The sequence below is a fragment of the Chelonoidis abingdonii genome, chromosome 3 (assembly GCF_003597395.2).
Source record: "Chelonoidis abingdonii isolate Lonesome George chromosome 3, CheloAbing_2.0, whole genome shotgun sequence".
NCBI classification, from domain to species: Eukaryota; Metazoa; Chordata; order Testudines; family Testudinidae; genus Chelonoidis; species Chelonoidis abingdonii.
The window spans coordinates 61,758,104-61,785,168 of NC_133771.1; the positions used below are offsets into that span (position 1 = coordinate 61,758,104).

The 27,065-nt window shown below is 41.1% G+C and overlaps 1 protein-coding gene across 1 annotated transcript; it reads right to left on the bottom strand.

The window, feature by feature from the left end:
- Nucleotides 1-614: 614 nt before the first annotated feature.
- Nucleotides 615-23,662, bottom strand: TMEM30A (transmembrane protein 30A). Its single transcript, XM_032788162.2, has 7 exons — nt 23,220-23,662; nt 14,463-14,579; nt 12,570-12,677; nt 10,260-10,347; nt 7,177-7,320; nt 6,360-6,566; nt 615-2,152 (listed from the first exon to the last, which is right to left on the bottom strand). Exons 1-7 carry the CDS (start codon nt 23,460-23,462, stop codon nt 1,959-1,961), a joined length of 1,101 nt encoding a protein of 366 aa, XP_032644053.1. The 5' UTR covers nt 23,463-23,662; the 3' UTR covers nt 615-1,958.
- Between the last annotated feature and the right edge of the window lie 3,403 nt (nt 23,663-27,065).

Genomic DNA, 27,065 nt, shown 5'->3' on the forward strand with positions numbered 1-27,065 from the left:
AGTTCAATGAATAAGATCTTGCAACTACTCTATAATTTAAAGTGATTTTTTTAACCTAACATCTTTTGTGCAGCTTTTCTACTATGCTGTGTGGAGACATTAATCAAAGTTGTATACCCCAATTCTGTAATGACAATGACATTATGAAACTTCAACACTTTCAAAAAATCTTAAACTGTTCTTTTGGACATAAAATCATCATGTGTTGCACTGCCACATTCTATCGTGCAGTCAACTACATAACATACCAACTAAAATTTATTTTATCAGTGAACAAACTATCTAAATCATTGGTTTAACTTTTGCCTCATTTCACATGGTATACAAAGGAACTGACTATTTTCACTGCTAACTTGAAATACTACATAAGGAAACAAGCAACTCAGTAAAAAAAAAAATGGTCAGAGATCTTCTCAAAACTGATATACTAATACAGTATATTTCAGAAACTGACCACAAGTTAAGCTACTAAAATATGAACAAAGTTTTTGGCACAAGTGTATATGATTTCAGAAATACTAAAACTTGGCTAAATTGCATTGAAACTGTACATCTCATTCAGCAGAATACAATACATATTCATCCAGGTGAAAATAAGTTTAAGGACAAAAGTGTCATCATAAATCATTTGCAGCATTTATTCAATATTGAATATTCAGATACTTTATCAAGCCAGTTACATGTAAAGTAACCTCTGCCATTTAAATTACAATGTATAATTTGCATCATCTAAAATTACTAGAATGCAGTAGCTTACAATTTACAGTTAACTTTGAATGAACCAACAAAAATGAAACCGGTTTTAATATTGAGATTTGAGGGAATAGCATACACTACCTGTAACAGACTTTAAATGACCTTCATGTCAAGCTTAATCTATGTAAAAAGAAAAGGGACAGTCATTTCAATAACCATGAATTCTTTCAGTTTAGGACTTGAACACTTACCTTCAAAAGTAAATTTCAGTTTTATTTTTTCCAAATAACGAGGGAACCGAATATTACATTTAATTTACTACAACAAAGCCTGCTCTGAACATCTAAGCCTTGTTTTTAACTAGAGCAGAACAAGGAAGTTCCTCTACCAGCAAGATAGTTATTCCACCCAGATTTATGATTGGAAAGAACTTCTTCATTTTTTCCTTGATTAATATCTTCAAGCTGCTCACAGAGAGCAAGATCACAAGTACAATGGGTAAACTGTTCTAAATATAACTTCAAGCAAAAGAAATATTTAGAACAAAGCTGCTTTTTTATCTCAACAACTGTTTTCAAGTGGAAACTAGACTTGGAAATTCACCCATACAGTCAGTTGACAGATCTCCTGACATTTTCAGGGGATGTTAGTTCCCATGCCAGGCACATCTGATATCTAAAATACAGAGAGTTATGTGAATTTATAACAGTACTTTATGAAGATTTAATGTGTAACACACTTACACAGGAAATATTTTACAACTTTAATATATTAAACATCTCAGCAAGGAACATAAAGCCTATGCACACAATACAGTGACATGAACAAACACTAAAGACTTCTTATTTTTCCTTTTAATAGCACTGACATTGTGAATGGTTAACAAGTTATACTATATCCTAAAACTGCCTCCCCCTTCTCCACACAACCTATACATACAGTATCATATGGATATATTACAAAGCACAGAAACAAGCAGCAGATGCATTAAGGGAACAGGGGCTATATGCATCACAATAGCCTGCCTAGGAAGAGGCCAACATCAGAAAACCATTTATGCAGTCAGCATAGATACAATCAGTATAGCTAATTAAATACCCGTCATTTTCGAAAGTCAATCCACAGCAAGGGGAAGAAAGGCTTTAGAGAAAGAGTTTTGCACCCAGCTTCAGAAGCAATATAAGCAGATTAAGCTAAAAAACTGGGCCCACTCTGGACTGGCCTTGATGCACATGCAGTACATTTGTTTTCAGAATACAAGATTAATTGGGAATGTCCGCACTAGTGTTTCGATTTCCATATTTGTGATGAATGACAAGCAGCACAACTCCTAGAAAGAAGCATATGGACCCCACAGTGATGTAAGCGATTCCCAGAAATGGATTTTTGCCTCCCATCCATGATATTGTGCTCAGGATCATCCGTTTCCGTCCATCGAAACTGTGCACAGGGTAATCTGAAGAACGTATAGGAAAATTCATCCTAAATTCAGTCATTTAATTAGAAGTATGGCTGGCATATTAAAACGTGAGATCATTTCAGTTGGTAACAATGTAATACACCCTCTCCCCAATATCTGATTTCCTTAGTGACCTAATTTTAATTCTCAGTTTTCATGTACTCTCCGCTACAGTGCAGCAAAACGAAAGACAACAATAAGGCTCTCTCACTGACCAATACACAGCTGCTAGTCACACAAATGATTAAGAACTCTTGTACGGACCCTGCTAAATTTTTAATATCAACTTCTGCAACCTTCCTCCTGTCTGGTATTTTGGATTCTCACCTAACCTTCAATCTGTCATCTACTTTACCTGCTGCTCTGACCACATGTGTCTCATTAAACCCCTTCACTGGCTTTCATTCACCTTCCAGATCAATTTTAAGCATGTCCTGGGGCAGATCCTCAGCTGGTGTAAACTGCCATAGCTCCAATGACTACAGTTTACATGTCTGAAGGCAAAAAACCTGATGTATATTAAACAGATTCTGTATTTGCTGGAGAGGTTTGTGTCCATACTAGGAGGTAAGAAAGCTTCCACTTCCATTGATGTTCTTAAGACTCTGAGCTGGCTGGTGCTTCCTCAGAGCGCAATTGCCTCCCCTCTCTCTCCTTGCAGCTTTTGCGAACTGTTTATATCCTAGCTCTGTCACCGCTAACTTTATTTGTCAACCTGTTCTGCAAATTGGGGATGTTGACTGTTGGATCCACCTGAAGCTTGCCTCCTCTTTCATTAAAAGGAGGCAGTAGGCTATGCTGTAGGTCACTGGGGAAAGGTCTTTTCTTCCTATATTCCCAACAATTTCTCAGTTTCTCAGATTTAGCTTTGAGTGATAGGGGAATTAAGAGTGCCAGGTTAATAAAATGGCAGATAGATACTACAGTGAGGAGCTTGGCTTAAGAGCCTGAATAGAACAGAACTGCTATACTGGTAAGCAGTGAGGCTCTTTGCCTTGGCAGACTCTTTAACCATCAAGTGAATTTCTCTTTATGATTAATGATCTGGAGGATGGCGTGGACTGTACCCTCAACAAGTTTGCAGATGACACTAAACTGAGAGGAGTGGTAGATACGCTGGAGGGTAGGAATAGGATACAGAGGGATCTAGACAAATTAGAGGATTGGGCCAAAAGAAATCTGATGAGGTTCAACAAGGATGAATGCAGAGTCCTGCACTTAGGCTGGAAGAATCCCATGCACTGCTACAGACTAGGGACCAAATGGCTAGGCAGCAGTTCTGCAGAGAAGGACCTTGGGCTTACAGTGGACGAGAAGCTGGATATGAGTCGACAGTGTGCCCTTGTTGCCAAGAAGGCTAATGGCATTTTGGGCTGTATAAGTAGGGGCACTGCCAGCAGATCGACAGACGTGATCATTCCCCTCTATTCGACATTGCTGAGGCCTCATCTGGAGTACTGTGTACAGTTTTGGGCCCCACGCTACAAGACGGATGTGGAAAAATTGGAAAGAGTCCAGCGGACGGCAACAAAAATGATTAGGGGGCTGGAGCACATGACTTATGAGAGGCTGAGGAAACTGGGATTGTTTAGTCTGCAGAAGAGAAGAATGAGGGGGATTTGATAGCTGCTTTCAATTACGTGAAAGGGGGTTCCAAAGAGGATGGATCTAGACTGTTCTCAGTGGTAGCAGATGATAGAACGAGGAATAATGGTCTCAAGTTGCAGTGGGGGAGGTTCAGGTTGGATATTAGGAAAATCTTTTTCACTAAGAGGGTGGTGAAGCACTGGAATGGGTTACCTAGGGAAGTGGTGGAATCTCCTTCCTTAGCGGTTTTTAAGGCCCGACTTGGCAAAGCCCTGGTTGGGATGATTTAGTTGGGGATTGGTCCTGCTTTGAGCAGGCGGCTGGACTAAATGACCTCCTGAGGTCTCTTCCAACCCTAGTATCTATGAAGTGTGTGTGTGGGGGGGGAGACGGTCCTTTATGTTCAAGGCTCCCACTTATTTCCTATTCTTTACACATTGTCTTTCCTTCTCCCTTCACTACACCTAAACTGCCTGCTTTACTTCTCCCCTTTTCAGTATGTCTTCACTGTAGAAATCACTGAGATGACGAGATCTGGACATGATTATCAGCATATATGTAGCACAGCCATAAAAGGGAACAGCACACAACTATACTTGAGTGCATCCATTGGCCTGTGTCCACTTGGGAGCTGTACTCTCACATGTGAAGCAGTAAGACTTCTAGGGTAATATCCTATTGTTTAGTGCTGCATGTATCTGTGAACTATTTCCATAGTGTTTTGTGGAAGAACCTGTCCGTCCTTTCTAGGCACCTGTGCTGAAGTGATCTTAGCTCACCAGAAGAAAACCATTTCCAGTTTGTTATATGGTAGATTTCGGACTGTAGCCTCCATTCTAACTTGTAGCATGGCCTGGATCCAACACACCTGCGGCTGGCATTAATGCAACTCTCATTCTGGAAACAGGAAGCAGATGCAGGCATGACATTGGTATGGGGCATTCTGGCAGCAGCTTGTAACCCTGAGAACGCAGCAGTGTGCCTTGCTAAGGAGATCACAAAGGTTGAATGCAGACATGGAGTAGTGGAGATAGTTGATGAGGTTTTAAACACTGTGGAATCCCCACAACCTAATGCTTCTGGAGCAGAACCACAAGCAGAGTGATGGGACTATACTGTCATGGAGATCTGGGATGAGGAGCAGAAAGCCCAGAATTTCCACATGAGGAAGGCCATATTTTTGGAGCTGCGTGAGGAGCTTGTCTTGGCCTGTTAGCACCAGGAAATGCAGAAAAGACAGAGAGCAAAAATATACAGCCTGGTGGAGGACTGTGGGAAGACAATGGCAGACTAGTAGTTCCCGAGTTGATTTGCCGTGCCCACACTGCAAAGTGAACTGGTTACCAGACCATGCATAAACAGCACTTTGGCTTTAGCCTATAGCCCCAGACAGGGAAGCTAGCCAGGGCTGAAAGCATCCCGACTATACACACAGATCTCTAGCCCTGTTATGAACTAGGTTAGCGACAAAATCCAAGTAAAAGCCCAAGTTAACTCTCCAGTGAAGACAAGCCCTAAGGGTCCTCCAGCTTTGTCTCTGAGTTTACCATGCAAGCCGTGTACCTGGAATCCATCGCTTGCATTGCCATGCCTCCGCCATCTCCTCAAAAGGCACTATCGTTCTCTCCTCAGTGACGTATTAGATTGCATGATTGTCTTCACACCTGTCTAAAGGACTTAGCATATTCCTGCCACTACATTCTGTACAAAAAACTAGTAGAAGTAAATGACTAAAGTTACAAAGTCAAGCACTCAAAATTAAGAAATGCCAGGACTAAGGTTGCCAGAAGATGGATTTACATATCTTCTGGATCAGGTTGCAACTGTGTATCCTGAAATCTGTGCAGCAGCATGCTTCTGTATTTCTTGACCAGGAACTGAAAACTCGTAAATTAAACTAAAGAGATTTTACACTGTAGCGTGACAGAAGATTCTGATTTTCTGGAATCAAAGTTAATTGGTTTAAACGGCTTGCAGACTCCACAAACATATCCTACATTCTTCCTGACCCAAAGTTATTCACAGTTTATGAAGTTTAAAAACTCAGGATGTTTGACAAAACTCATCAAGAAGTCTCTGCACATCTCAACATTCTCAGAGCTTCAAGTTTTCACAGCAAAAACCAACTCAAAAGCCTACAAAACAGTCTAAGGACCAGTTCTCATTTGAGGACAAATAAAAAATGTGAAATGTTTAGACCAGAAAGTTTCCATGTGTCTGATAAATACCAGGTTTTTCTATAGTGATTCATTTGGGCACTCTTTACAATATCAAACTGTTTACCTCCATTATAGATACTATGTTGCCTTCTTCAAACCAATTACCAGAGCAGTCTTCTTTGCACAAGTAGTAAACTGGGCTGATAATTTCATTAATTTACACGTAGACATGCTATGTGGTTCTGCTATGCAGCTAATAAAATAAAGCACAAAAAGGATATTATTTATTCACAAACAACATCCTTCGCATTAGCGTCTCTGAATTCATCTCAGAACAAAAGTTTCATATCACATGTTCTCAAAACTGAAATACTGACATAAATTCTGAAAGCTATAAATACATACATTCAAATATTCCAGGTGATATTAGCAGTTTTTAAAGTTTCAATAAAGGATACTGTATGTGATGTCCAAAGAGTACTTTCCAGCTGGTAAGGTAGGCTGGAAGTTATTTTTTCTCTCAATCAGGCGATAGAGTTTACGAAATGTAGGCAATGCTGCAGTACGCATCCACACAATAAAGTCTTCATTGATGAACCCATTGTTGTCCGCTTCGGAATCTAGCATATACACTGGTTTGGGCCAGTTCACAGGTTTTGTTGTGCCTAAAATTAAAGAATTCAATTAACTAGAAATATTTAGACAAGAGGTATATCTTGCAGGTTTAGATACTGGTGTGCACTTAAGAACTTTTTTCTAAGACTCTGAAGTGTGTGTGCAATTCCAGATACTGGCATTCAAAAGGTAATTTTGGTTTTGGCCAATTAGAAATCAATAGAAGGAATTAATACAGTTGCCAGAGGGTATGTTTATGACATTTATGTTTTGCTTGACAAACCACTAACTTTTACTTAAGACATTTTCTAGACTTTCTGAAAGATAGGCAGGGAATTATAACATGTTCTAATTCCAGCATTTCAAAATATCAGTTTCTTTCAATGACTGTACTGATTTTAAATCATTATTTAAAATACTGCAGTAAAATAGAGACACACATAGTTTCTGTCATTTTCAGACAAATCATAACTCTCTCTGCATGGCAAAAGAAGTGTTGAGCTTGGTATTCTTAGCAGAATGACAGCATAGTGATATTAGGATGCCCACTACAGTGCTTGTACTCGGAAAAAAAAAAATCAGTAACAATAGCTTTTTATTAAAAGGCATTTCACATGTTTTCAGTATTTTGTTATTCAATTTAAAATTTTAAGATCTTACCTTGGAAAAGTGCTGTCAAATTATTTGTATTTCCAGAAGGATTCCTGAACTTAACATTTTTATCTGTCCACCAAGCAATACCTTTTTTATTCAAAGTAATAGGGATCCTTGTTTCATTATCAATGCGAAACAATTCCAATGTATCTAATATGAGAAATTCATGTTAGAGAAGGGGTAGAAAAACCTTCAATTGACTCTAGTTTAATCTGTTCAGGATTATTTGATATTTCCACAAAAACAGGAGAAGGCAGCATTTATAGCCATGACTATCAGAGTAAATGAATTGTTTCACAGGACACAATATATCATAGAATCATAGCAATGTAGGACTAAAAGGGACCTTGATAGGTCTTCAAGGCCACAGCACTGAGGCAGCACTAAGTATTATCATCTAAACCAGGTGTTTGTCTAACTTGTTCTTAAAAACCTCCAATGACAGAGATTCCACAGCCTCCCTAGGTAATTTGTTCCAGTGCTTACCTACCTTTATAGTTAAGTTTTTCCTAATGTCTAATTAAATCTCTCTTACTGCAATTTAAGCCCATCATTTCTTGTCCTGTCCTCAGTGGTTAAGGAGAGCAACTTCTCGCCTCTTCTTAAAACACCTTTTACATACTTAAAGACAGTTACGTTTCCCCTCCGTCAAAGTCTTCTCTTCTCCAGACTAAACTAACCCTATTTTTTTAAATTTTTCCTTATAGGTTAACTTTTCTAGACCTTTAATCATTTTTGTTGCTCTTCTCTGGACTTTCTTCAGTTTGTCCACATCTTTCCTGAAGCATGGTGTCCAGAACTGGACACAATTCTCTAGCTGAAGCCTTATCAATGCTGAATAGAGTATCAGAATTACTTTTTGTGTCTTGCTTATAACACTTCTGCTAACACATCCCAGCATGATGTTCACTCTTTTGGCAAGAGATTTAAATTGTTGATTCATTTAATTTGTGATGCACTACAACCCCCAGATCTTTTTCTGCAATATTCTTTCCTAGGCAGTCATTTCCCATTTTGTATTTGTGCAACTGATTATTCCTTCCTAAGTGTAGTACTTTGCATTCATTCTTCTTGAATTTCATCCTATTTAAATTTAACAACATTTCTCCATTTTGTCAAGATCAACCTGAATTCTAATTCTGTCCCCGAAAGGGCTTGCACCCATTCTCAGCTTGGTATCATCCACAAACTTCAAAAGCGTACTTTCTATGTAATAATCTAAATAATTTATGAAGATATTCCATAAAACCAGACCCAGGACAGATCCATGCAGGTGAACCATTGATGACTACTAAGTCAAATTGCTAATGGCTCAGAGATCTCTTCAGTCAGTTCTCTATCTATTCTAGGATATATTTAATCAAGTCTTGCCAACTTGATGACATCTAGCTTGTCTTTGTAATTAACTTGTTCTTTTCCTATGTTAGTCTCAGATCCTACGCCATTTACACTGATGTTCACTATGTAAGCATCCGATCGCTGTTTGTTTTCACCAAAAACAAACACAAAAGGCATTTAACACTTCCGCCATTGATGCAGTTTCTTGTTTTTGTCTTTCCCTCCTCGTTAAGTAGTGGGCCTACTAGGCCCTTGGTATTCCTCTTGCTTCCCATGTATTTGTTAACCTTTATATTCCTGACTAGGTTAATCTTGGTTTGTGCATCAGTCTTTCTATTTTTGTCCCCAAATTCTTGTGGCTTTTTTTTTTTTTTTATATATATTTGCCCTTTGTAGTTTGACCTAGTTTCCACTTCTTGTACGTCTCTTTATTGAATTTCAGGTCACTGAAGATGTCCTGGTTAAGCCAGCATGGTCCCTACCAAACTTCCTATCTTTCCTATACATTGGGATAGTTTGCTCTTGTGCCCTTAATAATGTCTCTTTAAAAATCTGACAACTCTTGTGAACTCTTCCCCCGCCCCTTTGATTTGCTTCCCATGGGAGCTTACCTACCAATTCTCTGAGTTTGCTAAAGACTGTCTTCTTGAAGCCCATTGTCTTTATTCTGCTGTTTTCTCTTCTACCATTCCTCAGAATCATGACCTCTATCATTTCATGATCATTTTCACCCAAGCTGCCTTCCACTTTCAGATTACCGAACAGTTGTTCCATTTATCAGAATCAGATCTAGAATAGCCTCTTCCCCAGTTGCTTTTTCCACACGCTATAATAAAAAATTGTCACCAATGCATTGCAAGAACTTGTTGGATAAGCTGTGCTGTGCTGTATTATTTTCCCAACAGATGTCTGGGTAGTTGAAATCCCTCATCCCCACCAAGTTCTGTGTTTTTGGACGGATTTTATTGATCATTATTCGTTGTTTAAAAAAAAGCCTCATCCACCTCTTCTTCCTAGTTAGGTAGTCTACAGTAACACCTACCATGACATCACCCCTTTTATCCTTACCCAGAGACTTGCAACAAGTCTATCTCCTACTTCCCTGTCAAACTCAGTGCAAGCGTATACATTTTTTAGATACAAAGCAATGCTTCCTCCTTTCTTTCTCCTGCCTGTACTTCCTGAACAAGCTATACTCTCTATCTAATATTCCAGTCATGTGAATTATCCCACCAAGTTTATGTGACACCAATTATGTCATAACTGTGATTCAATGGTATTTCTGATTCTTGCTGTTCATTCCCCATACTTTTCATATATATCTATTAGATCTCCTCCCCCCAAATTTCCTCTGCTCTCCTTTGTCCCTGCTGTGCTTGCCCACGTTTCCCCCTCAGACTCTGATCCTTCACTCAGATCTCCATATTTTATTTTATTTTATATACAGTACCACATAGGTACTAGATAAACATAACAGCCAGTGCCATGTGGAAGTTATCCCCAACCCTTGCTGTCATAATTGAATGAATCTGATAATACAGTTTCAGAAGGAAAATAAGCAGTAGCAGTTCCCCTAGCATGTTTCCCCTTCTGCACTCAAGCATAACAAAATCTATTTGCTTTGCACAGTTAAAGCTTGTCTAATTTAAAGACAAAATCCTCTAACATTTTACATCAATTTCAAATAATTTATACCACAATTTGATGCGTGTACCAGATTGCAAAAGTGTCTTGATATTTTATGACCATACCATTAAACATACTGTTGGCAATAGCTCCACAAGGAGCAATGGGTTTATTCTCATTCGTGCTGTAAGGCTCACACTCCTTACTGGGATGCTAATGTTTAAAAGAAAAGAAGAGATAGTTAAGATCTGCAGCTAACTAATTCCATTATAAACTACATTTTCTGCATCCTTTGAATAACATAATTTGAATTGCCAAGTCTAAACTATTTAAAATATAATTTTTAATATTAATTGTAATAGTTTTTACTCACTAAACAAAAACTAAATCAGAGTTCAGAACCCACATAGTGCATACATTTTGTAGAATACAATTTTTTCTTTTAAATCTATGCTCTATATAGTGGAATTTTTGTATGCTTTTGATCTAATGCTTCAGAATAACCAAACTATATTTAAAACATATTTCCACCATTAAACCACTAAGACTATCTGAAAAAAGACTTAGGCACTTAACAGTAAAATATTTATATCCTGATATAATACCAATAGATACTATAAAATGAAAATGTAAAAATGGTAACTCCTCCCCCAACTCGCCCTGTTTTGAGACAAAACATCCAAGTAAATAAAATTGACTTCAGTAGCACAACAGCCATTTATTGGAACTCTCCCACCCTTCTATAAAGGTCACAGGGAACAGAGAGTGAAGTATCTGCTAGAGCTGCAAATAGCCAACAATCTTGGCTATTAGCCGCTGATCGACCGATCTTCCATTAACTTATCTAATTCTTTTTGGAACTTTTGGCCTTCACAACATCCCCCTGGCAACAAGTTCCACAGGTTGACTGTGCCTTGTGTGAAGACGTACTTCTTTATGTTTGTTTTAAACCTGCTGCTTATTAATTTCATTGGGTGACCCCTAATTCTTGTATTATATGAAAGGTAAATACCACTTTCTTATTCACTTTCTCCACAACATTCATGATTTTATAGATCTCTATCATATCCCCTCATCCCAGTCATCTCTTTTCTAAGATGAACAGTCCCATTCTTTTTAATTTCTCCTTATACTCCTTATTCTTTTTTGCCATTCCCTGTACTGTTTTCAATTATAATATATCTTTTTTGAGAGGGGGTGACCAGAACTGCACACAGTATTCAAGATGTGGGCATACCATGGATTTATATAGTTGCATTATATTTTCTGTCTTATTATCTATCCTTTTCCTAATGGTCCCTAAAATTGTTAGGTTTTTTGACTACTGCTACACATTGAGCAGATGTTTTCAGAGAACTATCCACAATTACTCCAAGATCTCTTTCTTGAGTGGGAACAGCTAATTTAGACCCCATCATTTTGTATGCATAGTTGGGAATATGTTTTCCAATGTGCATTACTTTGCATCAATCAACATTGAATTTCATCTGCCATTTTGTTGCCCTGTCACCCAGATTTGAGAAATCACTTTCTAACTCTTTGCAGTCTGCTTTGGACTTATCTTGATAATTTTGTATCATTTGTAAACTTTGCCACCTCACTGTTAACCCCATTTCCCAGATCATTTATGAATATGTTTAACAGCATAGGTCCCTGTACAGATCCTTAGGGGACCTCACTATTTACCTCTCTCCACAGTGAAAACTGACCATTTATCCCTATTCTTTTTGTTCCCACACTGCCTGTAGAAGACAAAGCATTCCTAAAGAGGACATGAGAAACTTCACATAGCTGCTTTGAGCACATGCATTTTAGTATTGATATTTGATAACTAGTAGCTAATCAACTGGAATATGACCCTGAGTATCCAATTCTAAGCATTGAAATCTGCTAACTAGCTGGGCATTGTTCATTAGTGAAAGATAAAACTTCAGACAGATCAAATGGAGCTAAACTGGTTTCACTGCCTGAAAAGCACAACAGATCCAAGTTAATCAGAATACATTTATTTGCAGTGAGCAATGATCAATCTACTGTATCACAATTCATCAGATAGAAGTACACCTCTACCCCGTTATAACGCCACCCGATATAACACGAATTCAGATATAACATGGTAAAGCAGTGCTCCGGGAGGGGCGGGGCTGCGTGCTGCAGTGGATCAAATCAAGTTCAATATAACACGGTTTATCCTATAATGTGGTAAGATTTTTTGGCTCCTGAGGACAGCGTTATATTGAGATAGAGGTGTATATAATGTCCATTAAGTGTAACATATATGAAGTCACCAATATAACTTTGATTCTTTGACAATGTCTCCTACTGCACAAAGAAAAGTGTCTATTTCACCTCAATGTTGAAAATGCTTCTACAGCATATGGATTTATGTTATCTAATTATTACTGATGATTAGATTTGAGCATAAGTTTACTTACAAGTAAAGAACTATTATCACCATTTAGTTGGCTGTCATCCCGAGACTTCACATAACGACGATGGTTTTGATAGAAGTTGGACAGTCCATAATACATAAACACATTGGTCTGCAAAACACAAGGTGACAGATTGAAAAAGGGTATTCAATAACACCAGTACATAAGATAACGATCCATAAGATACATTAATGTGTTGATACAGCCAGGAAATTGATAAATCTTTACATACTGATGTTCTATATTTATTCTACATCAGTAATATTCATAATGTATTAGCTCAGAAGACAAATCAAAACAAAATGTTTTATACTGCAGGTATTGTAAACTCAGCCTGGCATCTGAAAGACAAGTTGTGTCCTTCTAACCTCACATATTACAAGTCATCAAGAAGAAATGCTGAAATACCTTACATTCACTGTTTAACAATTCAGAGGCAACAATGAAAGTTTCTTCAGTGTCAATATCTAAGTTCAAGGGGCTTTCCCACACTCATTGTATCCAACACTGAGGCCCACATCCACAAAGGGACTTAGGCACAGCAATGCTAAGTACTGCTATGCCTAATTTTTAGGCACCTAGAAAAATCACTGAAATAATGGAATCCACAAAGCCTGAGTTAGGTGCCTAACCTAGCCTTTCTATACAATGAATGCGGAGAGATAGGTGACTAAAGCTGTGATCCAAACAAGCCAACAAGCTAGGTGGCTCCTTGCCTGACCTAGTCAATGGGTGATGTCAATGAGAGGGGTTTATCATAACTCCCACCCCTCCTTCTCATGGATTCTCACTGGCTAAATCTGGGCTGCAGAGAGGCATCTAAGCCTGCTTGCGATCCATAGCTGGGAAACTCCTCTCCTGGAGTAAAACGGCTTAGCGCCTAAGCCATTCTTGCATGAAAAAACGGAGGAGCAGCAGCCACCTTTCTTATAACTTTTAGCCCAGTAGTTAGAGCACTCACTGGAACGTGAGAGACCCAAGCTCATTTCCTCCCCATCCCGTCTGAAGGGGAGAATAGATTTGAATAGTGGTCTCCCACTTGTCAGAAGAGCACTCCAACCACAGGACTATTGGTTATTCTGATCTGGGTCTCTCTCACTAACCACACAGGAGTGGTCAGGCAGCATCTGGTCACATGGTATTGCACAATTCAAGGAGTCTCAATTTTCCAAATCTTTACATTATACAGGGTGTTTCTAAAATTCACACAGAAACTCAAATTTTCTTTTAAAGCATAAGACCCCCAAACTTTTGTAAAACTGAATGCCCTTAGGGACATTCATAAAACTAGTCTGCAAGCCTTGTTTACACTGAGTTTATTGTTAAAATCTGCTTTAGTTGCACTACCACCCGCATTGTTTCATCAATGACTGGAAGTGCTAATGTAGGCTGGCCACTTGTATCTTTATAACAGGTCATCTAACTCTGGTTAATGATAGTTAAAACATCAGCAAGCAGTCTATGCAAATGCTCCTACATATTGTACCATCAGTGGTGCAACAGAAAGAGAATTTAATAAAAAGCTCAGCACAGACTGTCAAAATCTCACAAATCTGTGGATTCATGACTTAAGGATCCAGTTAATGTTAAACATTTCTGGGTGATGCTAAATAAATTAAGACCTGATTCAAACCTGTTGCACTAGATGTAGTTTGTGGAGAAGACACAACACACAGGATTAGTTGATGGATGAAGAGAAGAGCATAACAGGATTGAATTTTTAAGAATAAGGCAAGTATGAGGTTCCTCTAACATAGAAATTTAGTTTTTTGACTTAACTAAGCAGATGTTAAGATAACTAGTATAATACCTTACAAAAGCAATGATAAAATGCAAAAGGCATGAACATAAAATTAAGAGTAATTCTGATAACAACTCACACACAAAGTAACAGACCTCAAAGGCTTGATCCAGTGTAAAGTTAATGGTGCAAGTACAAGGTGGTGTGCTATTCCAGGACACATTCAAACATTTGTTGCAGGGACTAGAAGAGTCAGTTCCTGTGTAATCAATCTGCAAGAAAAAGAAGATGCTGAGTTACAATGAGAGAAAGATATAAATAATGATTGCTAAACCAGACTGACGTAATCTCTGCTCTCTCTCAAACAACTCCATCTCAAATCCAAAGCATATTCCCACACAGAAGACTTCATATAGAATTAAGGTTCCACAAGTGGATTTTTCACATCACAGAAGGAAAAAAAAGAATGTCTGTGCTAAAAACAAATCAACTCATGGAGGTTTACTTAATACATTGTTACTCCCCATTTAGGCACCTAAATGAGGAGGTAGGATTTTCAAAAGCACTCAGACCCCAACTGGGAGCTGCTGGTTGCTTTTGAAAGGCTAGCTCTTAATATAAGATATTAAGACAATGATGTTGGCATGTCTTTAAAGAAAGCTAGGAAGCACAGATTACCACTGGATAGTGGAGAAAACCATCAGTGTTTATTTGATTGATTACGGATTACTTAACTTTTAAAATGATGTAATTCAAACAACATTAACATGAAGAGTTAAAAACCTCAGAGAATATATACATGGGTCAACTCATCATTCTGTTTGGTGTTTTAAACAAACCTTTATTACAAAGTATATAAATACAAGAATTTTGTACTGTGTCCTGACAGAACAGTGATAATTTGACCAGCTGTTTGGATGGTTTTCCAAAAGGCAATTGCACATTATTTTGTCTGGTCCAGTGGTCCCCAACCTTTTCGTCTGGCAGGCGCCAGACAAAGGACTGTGGCGGCAGTGGAGCATCCGCTGAAATGCTGCTGAAGTTCGGCAGCGATGCCTCTCGATGACGTCGCTTGTCAGTGACAAGTGGTGTCATCAAGAGGCGTCGCCGCCGAAATGCCGCAGAAATTTGGTGGCATTTTGGCAGATGCTCCACTGCCGGCCAGGATGCGGGCGCCATGGCGCCTGCAGGCACCGCATTGGGGACCCCTGGTCTGGTCTATTTTTGCAGTTGAACCTATTGCCGACCCCCATTATCAACAATCCTTTTTCTAGTGTATACCAGGTTTGAGAGTCGGCAAGAAGGTTGAATTAAATAGGGTTATCTAAAAAATAAACAAGTTTTAGGCCCTGTGTTCACTTGGAAACAGCACCATTTCAGCAGTCTCCGTCAGCAATGTGTTTGGCTACAGATCTGCAACAGTGCTGCCCAGTCTGTCCTTATATATACAGGCAGTTAAACAGCAGTTGAACTAGTACTGTACTGACACCTGTTGTCAACAATTGATAGTTTTCCTATGACAAGCCAAACCTAGAGTGAAGTATCTTTCACAGAGATCTTAATACTCAGAGCCCACTCTATTCTCTAGTCAGCCAAAGAGTCCTACATAAAAAACAAAGCTTATTATTTTAAGGTTAAAAAGGCAGGCAGGTTATATTTTAAAATGTCAGGTTTTTAAACAACTGACTGTAAACTCTATGAAGTAGAAAATCACTCTCTCTTCCTCTCTCTACATGTCTGTATATGGGACCATACTCTTGATTGGGGCCTCTTAGCTCTATGGTAATACAAATAATAAACAGTAATTGATAGTAGCAGCAATGCAGAAAGAGAAAGAACAAACTCCATAATTTTTTTCATTTGTGGGTCATCTATAATTGATAGTACATTTAACTGTTATAAGTCAATTTTGTTCATCCTTACAAAGTAAATAATTGAACAATCATTCTGTATACATCATATTATTGATAGTTTAAAAAAATTGCTTTAGACCCGGATCAGTTTGTCAGTATCTTTTAGAATTAATTTTCAATGTTTATGTTTCAATTCCTGAATGATTCCTAAATAATTTAAATTTATCCAACACTTGTTGCACTGTTCCCAGGGTAGAGGAAAAGAAAGCAAGAGAAACTGGTAAGACATCGAAGACACCTTTTTGCTAGCCATATACATCGCTACCTTGATATAACATGAATTTGGATATAACGCGGTAAAGCAGTGCTCTGGGGCGGGGAGGGGAAGGAGGCAGCGCAGGGCTGTGCACTTTGGTGGATCAAAGCAAGTTCAGTATAACACAGTTTCACCTATAACGTGGTAAGATTTTTTTGGCTCCTAAGGACAGCGTTATATCGAGATAGAGGTGTACTTGTTTTCCATTCAACAAAATTATTTATTTATTTTATTAACTGGACTGCTATGAACACACTACCCATCCTCTGAAGTATGTTCATGTGACCTAAACAGAATTTCAGAAAATGCTAGAAAAGCGACTCATGTAAAGGATATGCAATTTTATGTTACATTAAAGCTGTTGGAAAGCTTCTATATTTCAATTCATGACAAGAGGAATGGAAATCAGTGTGAAACCTACACTGATACTCCACATTTAGCTGAGTGACAAGTACTAACAAAGTGTGCTTAAATTGCTTCTTATAACCCCCCCCCTTCATAAATAAAACCAATACAACCATTATTTTTTTGAACAAGAGACAGTAACTTATAAATAATTTTATGGAATAAACATGTTTGCGTATAGTAAGAAGTGGAATTATTCACTGACTCAGACAGCTATTAGAACCAAGGTTCTCAAACTGTGGCTTATGGACCACCAGCTCCATTCAGGTGGTCCGCAGATAGCTCCCTCTAAGATGTGTGTGGCCACCCAGGTGCACAAGAGAAGCAAGCGTGGCTCCATTAATTAGGTACCTGGACCTTGGAGAAGATGCACATGTAAGGTGATGTGGTGGCCTCTAGGGGGTATAGAGGGTAGGTGGGAGGGGGCAGTGGGGTGAGAAGAGGGAGTGGGGGAAATTTGGGATGTGCAGGGCTCCAGCGGCCAGAGAAAGGGGAGACTTTCCCCAGCTCCAGGGCTGCAGCTGCCAGAGAGAGATGGCCCTCCTTCCCAGCCTCAGCTTTGCGGCTGCTGTGGCAGGAGAGAGACCCCTTCCTTTCCAGCCCCAGCTTGGGGGCTGCTGCGGCAGGGGAGAGAGGGCACATCCATTGCATTAGAAAGGTAAGACTACTGATATTAAAATATAAGTTGTGTGCTTTTATTTGTAGAACAAAAAAAAAAATCATTTTTTTTTTTAATATAGTGCTTTTAGCCAAAGTACTTTACAATAGTTAACTAATGGTACAAACAACATTTGGAAAGATCATTAAGTGGACTCTCAGCAATTTTCAAGTGGTCTGTGAAAAAAAAAAAGTTTGAGAACCACTGTATTAGAATATTCAACTGTTTGGTAAACATGGCTTTATTGGAAAATAAAGATATCAAATGTTGACATTACTTGACTAAATTTTACTTTAAAATGAAGTTGTTTCAAATCTGTAAAGTGCTTAACATGTTCATTTTGTTTTAAACCACAGAGTAGTTACCAAAAAAATTACATTGTTCGTAAAAATTCTATGAGCTAGATTATACAGGTGTGCCTATCATTCACAGCTAAGGGGAAGAGAGGTGTGTCCATGGATGCGGATATCCGCGAACCATTTTTGTGGACTGCGGATGGATGTGGATCCAAATTTTATATCTAAAACCCTGCAAACGTGCAGATATCTGCTTTATATCTGCAAAAATGATCTGCAGATCACGGATTGGATGCAGATACAAATTTTGAATCTGCGCAGGGCTTTATTTGTCAGCTCTGGATTATTTCAGAGTGGCATATAGGCTACTCTAAAATATGCAGCTAGCTACGGCTCTGAAAGGACAATATGTAAGCCAAAAACGGCCATGGCACATTCACATTCCAGCCACACCCTTTATTCCATTCCAGGGACTGCAAGAAAACAACTAAAATGGTTTTACGCCAGTTCGGGATTTACCCATGCCAAGGGGATCCTGCAGGTCTGTTGCAGCACAAGGGGGCTAGACTGCAGAAGAAAATTTGGTTATATATCTTTAAAAAGACAATCATTAAAGAGTCTGGGAAATAAATGAATGATCCCCATTGGCATATAATCTTTTATCATCACAACGTATACCCCATGCCATTGAACCTCAACTTGTCAAAAAAAAAAAAACAGTGAGACCAGATTTATTTATTTTTAAATGAACATTCCTCTACAGCTAGCAGATCCATTTTATGTATTTATATAGACATTATGGTCTTAGTCTCAATATAAGAACCCAAAAAAGAAAATGAACAGAATGATTCCCAATCAAGCTGAAAAAAGGAAACTAGGCCAAAATTTTCAAAACTGGGAACTTTCAATTAAAGTTTCTTAGTCTATATTTAGGACCCAATCCCAAAAACACTTAACCGCAAGTTTAACTTTAATCAGCGGGACTACTCATGCAAGAAATGTTAAGCATGTGTGCAAATGTTTGTTAGGTCAAGGGCCTAGACACCTAAATAAAAGCAGTATATTTTTCAAAGATATTAAGTAACTGAAGCATCCGTGATCTCACACAGCTTGGGTTCACAGGCTTGTGTTAATAGGGCCCGTGTTAGCATGATAAATATAGCTGTGTAGACATTGCTTTAACACTGTGGCTCCAGCTCTCAAGCCCACCCTACCTCTTAGGTTAGAAAGCCTGAGCTGCAACATTTATACAGCTTTTTTACCACACTAGTGTGAGCTCTACCAACACAAATCTGTGGCCCTGCTACTGCTCTCTTTTTAATCAACAGTTTAGCTAGAGCTATTTTAAAGTTCAAAAGAACTCTGGTTGATATCTTCACCCTCTCTCTCTTTGTTGTTGTTCCTGGCAGAGAACATATGCTTCTCTGAGTTTTTTCTTGTTAGTTGTTATTCAGTAAGAGAATCCTTTGTATCCCCTTCCTTTAATGGAGTACATATTAAGGGCAAACTACTGCTGCAAAAGCAAACAAGAATGTTTGCCAATAAAATAGCTAGAGACCAGAAGAGGTGAGATGGACTATAATGCCACAGCACAGAGTTCCTACATTTTCTTATTGGGTGCACACAATTCAGTTTTGCAGAACATTGGAACCTCCAGACAAGATGTTGCCCCAAACTGAATCTGGGATGGGTTGATGGTAAAAAGAAGGGGGGAAACATCAACAAACTGGCAGGTACTGGGGCTTATCAAGGTGATCTGGCAACGAAGGTCGTGCACAGCTTGAATGTTTTGTCATGTCTGTAACTGCTGAAACAACAGTTCAGCTATGAAGGAGGATTCTCTGCAGCTTGAGGTCTTCAAACCACAATTTGAGGACTTCAATAACTCAGACACAGGTTAGGGATTTGTTACAGGAGTGGGTGGGTGAGATTCTGTGGCCTGCATTGTGCAGGAGGTCAGACTAGATGATCATAAATGTCCCTTCTGACCTTAAAGTCTATGAGACCTGGGATGGGAGGCTTGCTCCCAGATGCAGTACAGACATACTCACTGAGGCTAGGAGGGCACAGCTTTTCTGAAAATCAGACTACATAAATTTAGCTATCTAAATATAGATAGAAGGCCTTAACTTCAGGCATTCTGTTTTGAAAAATTTGCCCTTTGATTTTAAATATTTTTTGTTGTAATAATTTATTCTAGAACGAAACTAAGAAAATTTGTTTCTTTAAAGAAATGATGAGCTACAATGGTGGCTGATGTGTTAGAAACGACGACTTTTTACTCTTGTTCCAATCATTAAAAGAACACTCAAATTTAGAGTTTACATGTTCATCCTAAGCGTTATTTCAAGAAAATGTCTTAAAGTTAGTCTATCAAATCCAACTATGTTTTTTAAGAAGCTCAGGGTTGATTTTGAGATGGAATGTATGGCTCAAATCTGGGCAGAAAAGCATGTATATTTTTAGAAAGCAATTAAGAGCACACACACTACTGGGAGAACATAAAGCACATTTCTACCTTATCTTTTAAATTCCTTGCCTTTGAGGGTTTCATTTATTTTTTTAAGTAGTCTGATGTTTATATTCTTTTGCATATTGCATTATGGTAGTGTTAACATTTTAACAAAGATATACAAATGAAAAATCTCAGACACTCTTTCAATCTAGCTAATGAAATAATTTCCACAACTATTCCATCTTCACTCCTCAAGGAGGTTATCTCCACTGATTGAAAGATAGAAGTGAACAACACTGTTTTTTATATAACTGGTATGACTTGATCTGCACACCAAAGTGTATTTTTAAGGGGCTCAGTCTGCAGCACATATGCACTTCACTTTATTACTGTGAGTAATCCCACTATTTTAAGTGGGACTACTGAAAGCGGTAAAGTTAAGCATACATGTAAGTGTTTGCAAGATTGGGGTCTAAGTCAACACAATGTAGAGTAGATAAAAGCTGATCAGATTTAACAATGATGACAAGTTTGTTTTTGACGACGATGTGCAACTTTTCAGCTTGAGCTTTTTAAGAGTTGTAAAGCCAAAGCTTAAGGGTTTATATGAAAACTGTAGCTAAGTACACCTTTACCTTGATATAATGAGGTCCTTGGGAGCCAAAAAATCTTACCACGTTATAGGTGAAACCGTGTTATACTGAACTTGCTTTGATCCACCAGAGTGCGCAGCTCCCCCACCCCCCAGAGCACTGCTTAACTGCGTTATATCCAAATTTGGATATAACAGGTGGCGTTATATCGAGGTAGCGGTGTACCAAATGCAAAGTATTGTCTGAATATTTATACTACAATATCACTGGAAAATGCAAACTGAAGAGCACACACCTTTGGTGCATTTACTGCTAAATTTCTGACATGTCAGGCTTCTAGGGAGCATGCATGCTAGGAAAAAATGTGTTTTTTATAATCACTAAATAAACATGACTTTTAACATGTTACAGATATTTACCTCAGCCTGCTATTAGCATTAAACTATATTTGCCTTGTCCACACTGGGATTTACCATGTGGCAAAAAGCCATCTTTTCTTCTAGTGAAATCAAGGTCCTAGTGTTGAAATGTATGCTGATCAGGTTAGAGCAGTGGTCACCAACCAGTCGATCGCGACTGACTGGTCGATCCTACAGACTCTCCCAGTTGATCGCGATCTCCGGTGGTGTAGTGGGGCTGCCGCTAAAGCAGGTTCCCTGCCTGCTTTGTTCCCATACCACTCCTGGAAGCTGCTAGTGCGCCCCATGCGGGAGGAGGAGACAGGGGTCTCTGCGCGCTGCTTCTGTCTGCAAGCACTGACCCTGGAGCTCCCATTGGCCGAGAATAGCCAATGGGAGCTGCGGGAGTGCTGCCTGCAGAGAGGGGCAGCAAGCCGAGCCACGTGCCCCCGCCCACAGGGGTGTTGGCCCCTTCTGGCAGTGGCATGGGGCCAGAGCAGGCGGGGAGCCTGCCTTAACCTTGCTGTGCTGATGACTGGGAGCTGACCAACGTAAGTGTCGCTCGGCAGGAGGCTTCATGCCAACCCCCAGGCCTAAGCCCCCTCCCGGAGCCTGCACCCCATATTCCTCCTACACTCCAACATTCTGCCCCAGCCCAGAGCCCCCTCCTGCACCCAAACTCCCTCCCAGAGCCTGCAACCCAAACCCCCCTCCTGCACATCATCTACCTACCCCCCCTAGAGCCAGCACCCTGTATCCCCTCCTGCACAACACTGCCCCAGCCCAGAGCCCCCTCCTGCACCCAAACTCCCTCCCAGAACTTTCACCCTTCAATCCCTCCTGCACCCCAGTCCCATGCCCCTGGCTCAGCCCGGAGCCCCTCCCACACTGTGAACTCCTCGGCCCCAGCCCAGAGCCTGCATCCCTTCCCGAACCCCAACCCCCTGCCCCAGGCTGGTAAAAGTGAGTGAGGGTGGGGGAGAGTGAGTGATGGGGGGGTGGAGCCTCAGGGGGAAGGGGAGGGATAGATTCTGGGTTGCTCTTAAATTCAAGAAGTGATCTTAGGTGTAAAAAAGTTGGAGACCACTAAGCTAGAGAAATCAGTATCAAGGAAGGATGCTCAGGGTAGTAGGCAAGGTCACCTTCAGTGTTTTGAGTCTACCACTCTATGTTCTTTCAACCTCCATTAGTCAATGCAAGAAATAAACAAGTAATTAAAAACAGAACGTTAACATTTGACCAAATTGAGAAACACAGTCATTTCCTACAGAAGCAATTTCTTCACCTCCAAAACCACACTGACCACAACAGCATGTAGAAACAAGAAGGATCTGGCAATGCCCAATGGAACAGCAGAACCCCTTTAATCCTGCAGGCTGCTAGACTATCATGCTACCTATAAAACCTACCTCATCTGACCATGGTCTGAGGAATGGATGCTCCATGAGAAACACTGGGTCTTCCAGTTATTACCCAGGCTGGGGACTTTTCTCTCTGTTTCAGTGGCATTTGTAACGTCAACCATAATGTGGTAAATTATGGAAGGCAGAGAGCTATTAACTCCACACTCCTCCATCCCAGGCCAGGACTGTACAGGGTATTTCCCAGAAGTGGTCTGCCTGGCTTTACCAAGCCCAGCTCCCTTTTCCGAACACTTCCTGCACTCAAAATCGCCCCAGCTCACCCTCTGCCAGGGTTTCACCGAGACGAGGGGGACGAGGCGCGAGCTCAGACACCAGCTGAGAACAGGAGCTGGAAGCCCCGTCATCCTCCGCGGCCGGGAGAGCCCAGTGCCGGTAACCACCACGGGAGAGAGTTCCCCTCTCAGGGCAAAGACCCCCGCCTCCCGGCTAACCGCCACCCCCACCCGGGCAGGGAGAGCTAGCGCCGGTCCCCCAGCCCCTAACAGCCCGCTCCCCGGCCCGGCCCGACCCTCACCTCGTACTCGCGGATGTTGTTGGAGGTGACGAAGATGCCGATGCCGATGGGGATGAAGATGAGGCCGATGATGAAGAAGGCGGGCAGCACGGTGCCCGCTGTCAGGATGGGCTGCCAGGCCGGCAGGCGCTGCTGCTTGAATGCTGTGTTATCCGGCTTGCGGCTCTTCCCCGCCCCGCCAGGGGCCCCCACTCCCGACGGGTGCCCGTCCGCCTCCTCCTTCGCGTTGTAGTTCACCGCCATGGGGCCGCCGAGGAGGGGAAGCAGCCAGCGCCCCGCTCGGGAACCGAGGCCGTCTCCGCTCGGGCCAGTGAGGAACGGGAGAGAACTACGCCTGCGCGCGAGGAAGGGGACAGTTCCGGAGCCACTAACAACAAACAAACGTCACCAGCTCCCCTAACCGGGTGACCGGGACACAGTCTTCCCCCCAACTGCGCATGCGCCGCCGCAGTAGGCGATGCAGGCGCTTGTTTAGATCTGGGGCGCATAATCGATGACGATAAGCTCCACTCTTCCGGCCCGTTCCTTGAAGGCGCATGCGCAAAGAGAGAGCGCGAGAGAGATTGCCCACGCATGCGCAGTCTCTCCCGCCCCGGTTGTGGTGTACGAAGCTCAGTGGGGAGGCGTCGCGTGACCTAGCGGTGGGCTTCATGCTGCCGTCACTGTGGGCTGTTGCGGTGCGTTACGAAAATGACTCTTGTCCTGTGCAGAGAGAGACGCCGACACGTCATGGGCGGGGGGGACTCAGGCCCCCAAGCTGCACGGCGGGATGTCGCGTCTCTCCCGGCTCAGGGCACTCTCGAGCCGTCCGTGGCCACCGGGAGCGGGCATGGATCAGCTCTGCCTCGCGAATAAGGCCGGGCGGCAGGACGCTAGTTTGGGCACCGCCTCGCGGGAGCGCCACGAGCCCAGCCGGGCCCCAGCGACGTTGCTGGTCACTGGCTGGCTCCAGGGGCCTTGTCCCGCCCCTGCTGCGCTAACGGGCTGAGCCCTGTGTACTGGGAGAGCTGCCAACGGTGGGCCCTGCCAACGGCTTTTGTCAAATGCATATTGCGAGGTTCAGCAATGAATGAGGAAGCGCTGGGGTAGGCTGTCTACACTGCCGCGGTAAATCGACCTCTGCTACACAACTGCAGCAACGTGAATAACATAGCAGGAGTTGACATACCTTAGGTCACGTTACCACAGGGACGACCCTGAGGGGGGGTCGACAGGAGAAACTCTCCCGTCCACCTACTATACTCTTCTGGTGAGAAGCTGACTGGAGAGCAATCTGCTGTCGATTTGCCGGATCTTCATTAGACCAGCTAGTTGACTGCTGGTGGATCAATCTCAGAGCCTGGAGCAGGGCTGTAGTGTAGATCTTCCCTGTTGTCAGGGGAGCGCACTATCAACTGGCTCCTCTCTCTGCCGGCCTAGGCTGAGGCAGGGGCAATGAGGCAAAAGAGACTTAAGGGCTAGTCTGTGCTGGGGGCGGGGGGTGTTTGAACTAAGATACACAACTTCAGCTACTCTATTCATGTAGTCAAGTATCAGAGGGGTAGCCATGTTAGTCTGGATCTGTAAAAGCAGCAAAGAATCCTGTGGCACCTTATAGACTAACATGTTTTGGAGCATGAGCTTTTGTGGGTGATGAAGTGGGTATTCACCCACGAAAGCTCATACTCCAAAACGTCTGTTTAGTCTATAAGGTGCCACAGGATTCTTTGCTGCTTCTATTCATGTAGCTGAAGTCTATGTATCTTAGTTTGACCTGGCTGTGCTCATGGTGGCAAGTTGATTGCTGCGGCTCCGCTGTTGACTCTGCTTACTCCTCCTGCTGAGGAGGAGTATAGGATAGATCGATTACTACCTGTTGATCCGGTGGGTAGTGTAGACGTGGTCTAAGGCGTCTCCTCTGCCTTCCCACCCACTTGCATCATCTGCTGTGTTAGGGCTGCTAAAATCACTACAAAGGTGGACTAGTTTAATTTTGACTGTACTTAGTAAGTGGCTTTGGCTGGGTACCCACTATGGGAGCTAGTTTTGTTCTTTTGTCCAGTGTAACTATTTTTGTTAGGGGGATTGATTTTTTTTTTTTTAACTGAAATCGTTATACCAGTACAGTCTCTAGTGTGGCTTTAACTGTAGCAGTGTAGCTTATTCCCCCTTTTGTGAAGAAGAAAACTATACTGAAATAAACACTTGTAGACAGATTATTACTGCATCCACCTTAGGGGAGTTGTACTGCTTTGACTATACCTATAAAGCAATACAACATGTGTCTAGATAGGGTCACAGATTGATATTATTCCAGAATTTTAAGTTGGGAGATGAGGGACATCACATTTAAGCAAGCAAAAATAAAATCACTTGTAATGTCACCTAGTGGTGATAAACTGGCTAAGTCAAACATTTTTGCTTTGTGGAGGGCATTAGGCAAAGTGGATAGAAAACGGGAAATAAATACATTTTTAAAAGAATGTACACGCACCAGTATTCCTTTTCCCTTAATGCCCTTTTCTCCATCCCAGCCTATCAGTGATATCCTGTACCTATGCAGAGCTCAGTGTAAGATTGGGGCCTTAATTTGTTACATTTGTTAATTAATCTTAATTAGTTGTATCAAAGACTGTTAAAGAAGGTTGAAATTAACTAAGTTACATTTGAAAGAGACCTTAAGAGTGGATGTATATGTAGGTATAAGAAAATTTTAAGAAGCTTGCCATGTGATATACTTCTTAATCTATATTACACATTGAGTCTGAAAAAGCTTTTTTCTCTTATTGGTCAGTAACTAATTAAAAGATAGGAAACAAAGAGTACGAATAAATGCTCAGTTTTCAGAATGGAGAGAGGTAAATAGTGGTGTCCCCCTGCAGTCTGTACTGGGGCCAGAACTGATTCATAAATTATCTGGAAAAGGGGTTAAACAGTGAGGAGGTGGCAAAATTTGCAGATGATAAAGAACTATTCAAGATACTTATGTCCAAAGAAGACTGCTAAGATTTAACAAAGAGATCTCACAAAACTGGGTCACTGGGCAACAAAATGGCAGATAAAATTCAGTGTTGAAAAATGCAAAGTAATGCACATTGGAAAACATAATCTCAACTATACATATAAAATGATGGGGTCTAAATTAGCTGTTACCACTAAAGAAAGAGATCTTGGAGTCATTGTGGCTAGTTCTCTGAAAACATTCACTTAATGTGCAGCGGCAATCAAAAAAGCTAATAGAATGTTGGAAATCACTAAGAAAGGAATAGATATGACAGAAAATGTCATATTGCCTCTATATAAGTCCATAGTATCCCCACATCTTGAGTACTGCGTGCAGATCTGATTGCCTTATCTCAAAAAAGATATATTGGAATTGAAAGAAGTACAGAAATGGGCAACAAAAATGATTAGGGATATGGAACAACTTCCATATGAGGAGAGATTAATAAGACAGGGACTTTTCAGCATGGAAAAGATGACTAAGGGGCGGGGGCTATGACAGAGGTCTATAAAGTCATGACTTGTGTGAAGAATGTAAATAAGGAATTGTTTCTTACTCCTCACATAACAAGAACTAGGGGTCACCCAAAGAAATGAGTAGGTAGCAGGTTTAAAACAAAAGGAAGGATTTCTTCACAGAAGGGACAGTCAACCTATGGACTCTTTGCCAGAGTATGTTGTGAGGGCCAAAACTGAGGGTGCAAAAAAGAACTAGGTAAGTTCATGGAGGATAGGCCCATCAATGGCTATTAGCAAGTATGGGCTGGGATGCAATCCATACTCTGAAGTTGCCCAAAGCTGGGAAATAGGCGACGGGATGGATCACTTGATGATTACCTGTTCTGTTCATTCCCTCTGCAGCAT

Coding starts and splice junctions, on each gene's coding strand:
- TMEM30A (XM_032788162.2), bottom strand. CDS start 23,462: ATGGCGGTGAACTACAACGCGAAGGAGGAGGCGGACGGGCACCCGTCG. Junction 7,321..10,259: donor TGCCAACAGTATGTTTAATG/GTATGGTCATAA, acceptor TTCTCATATTAG/ATACATTGGAATTGTTTCGC. Junction 2,153..6,359: donor CTCTTTGGACATCACATACA/GTATCCTTTATT, acceptor TACGTTCTTCAG/ATTACCCTGTGCACAGTTTC.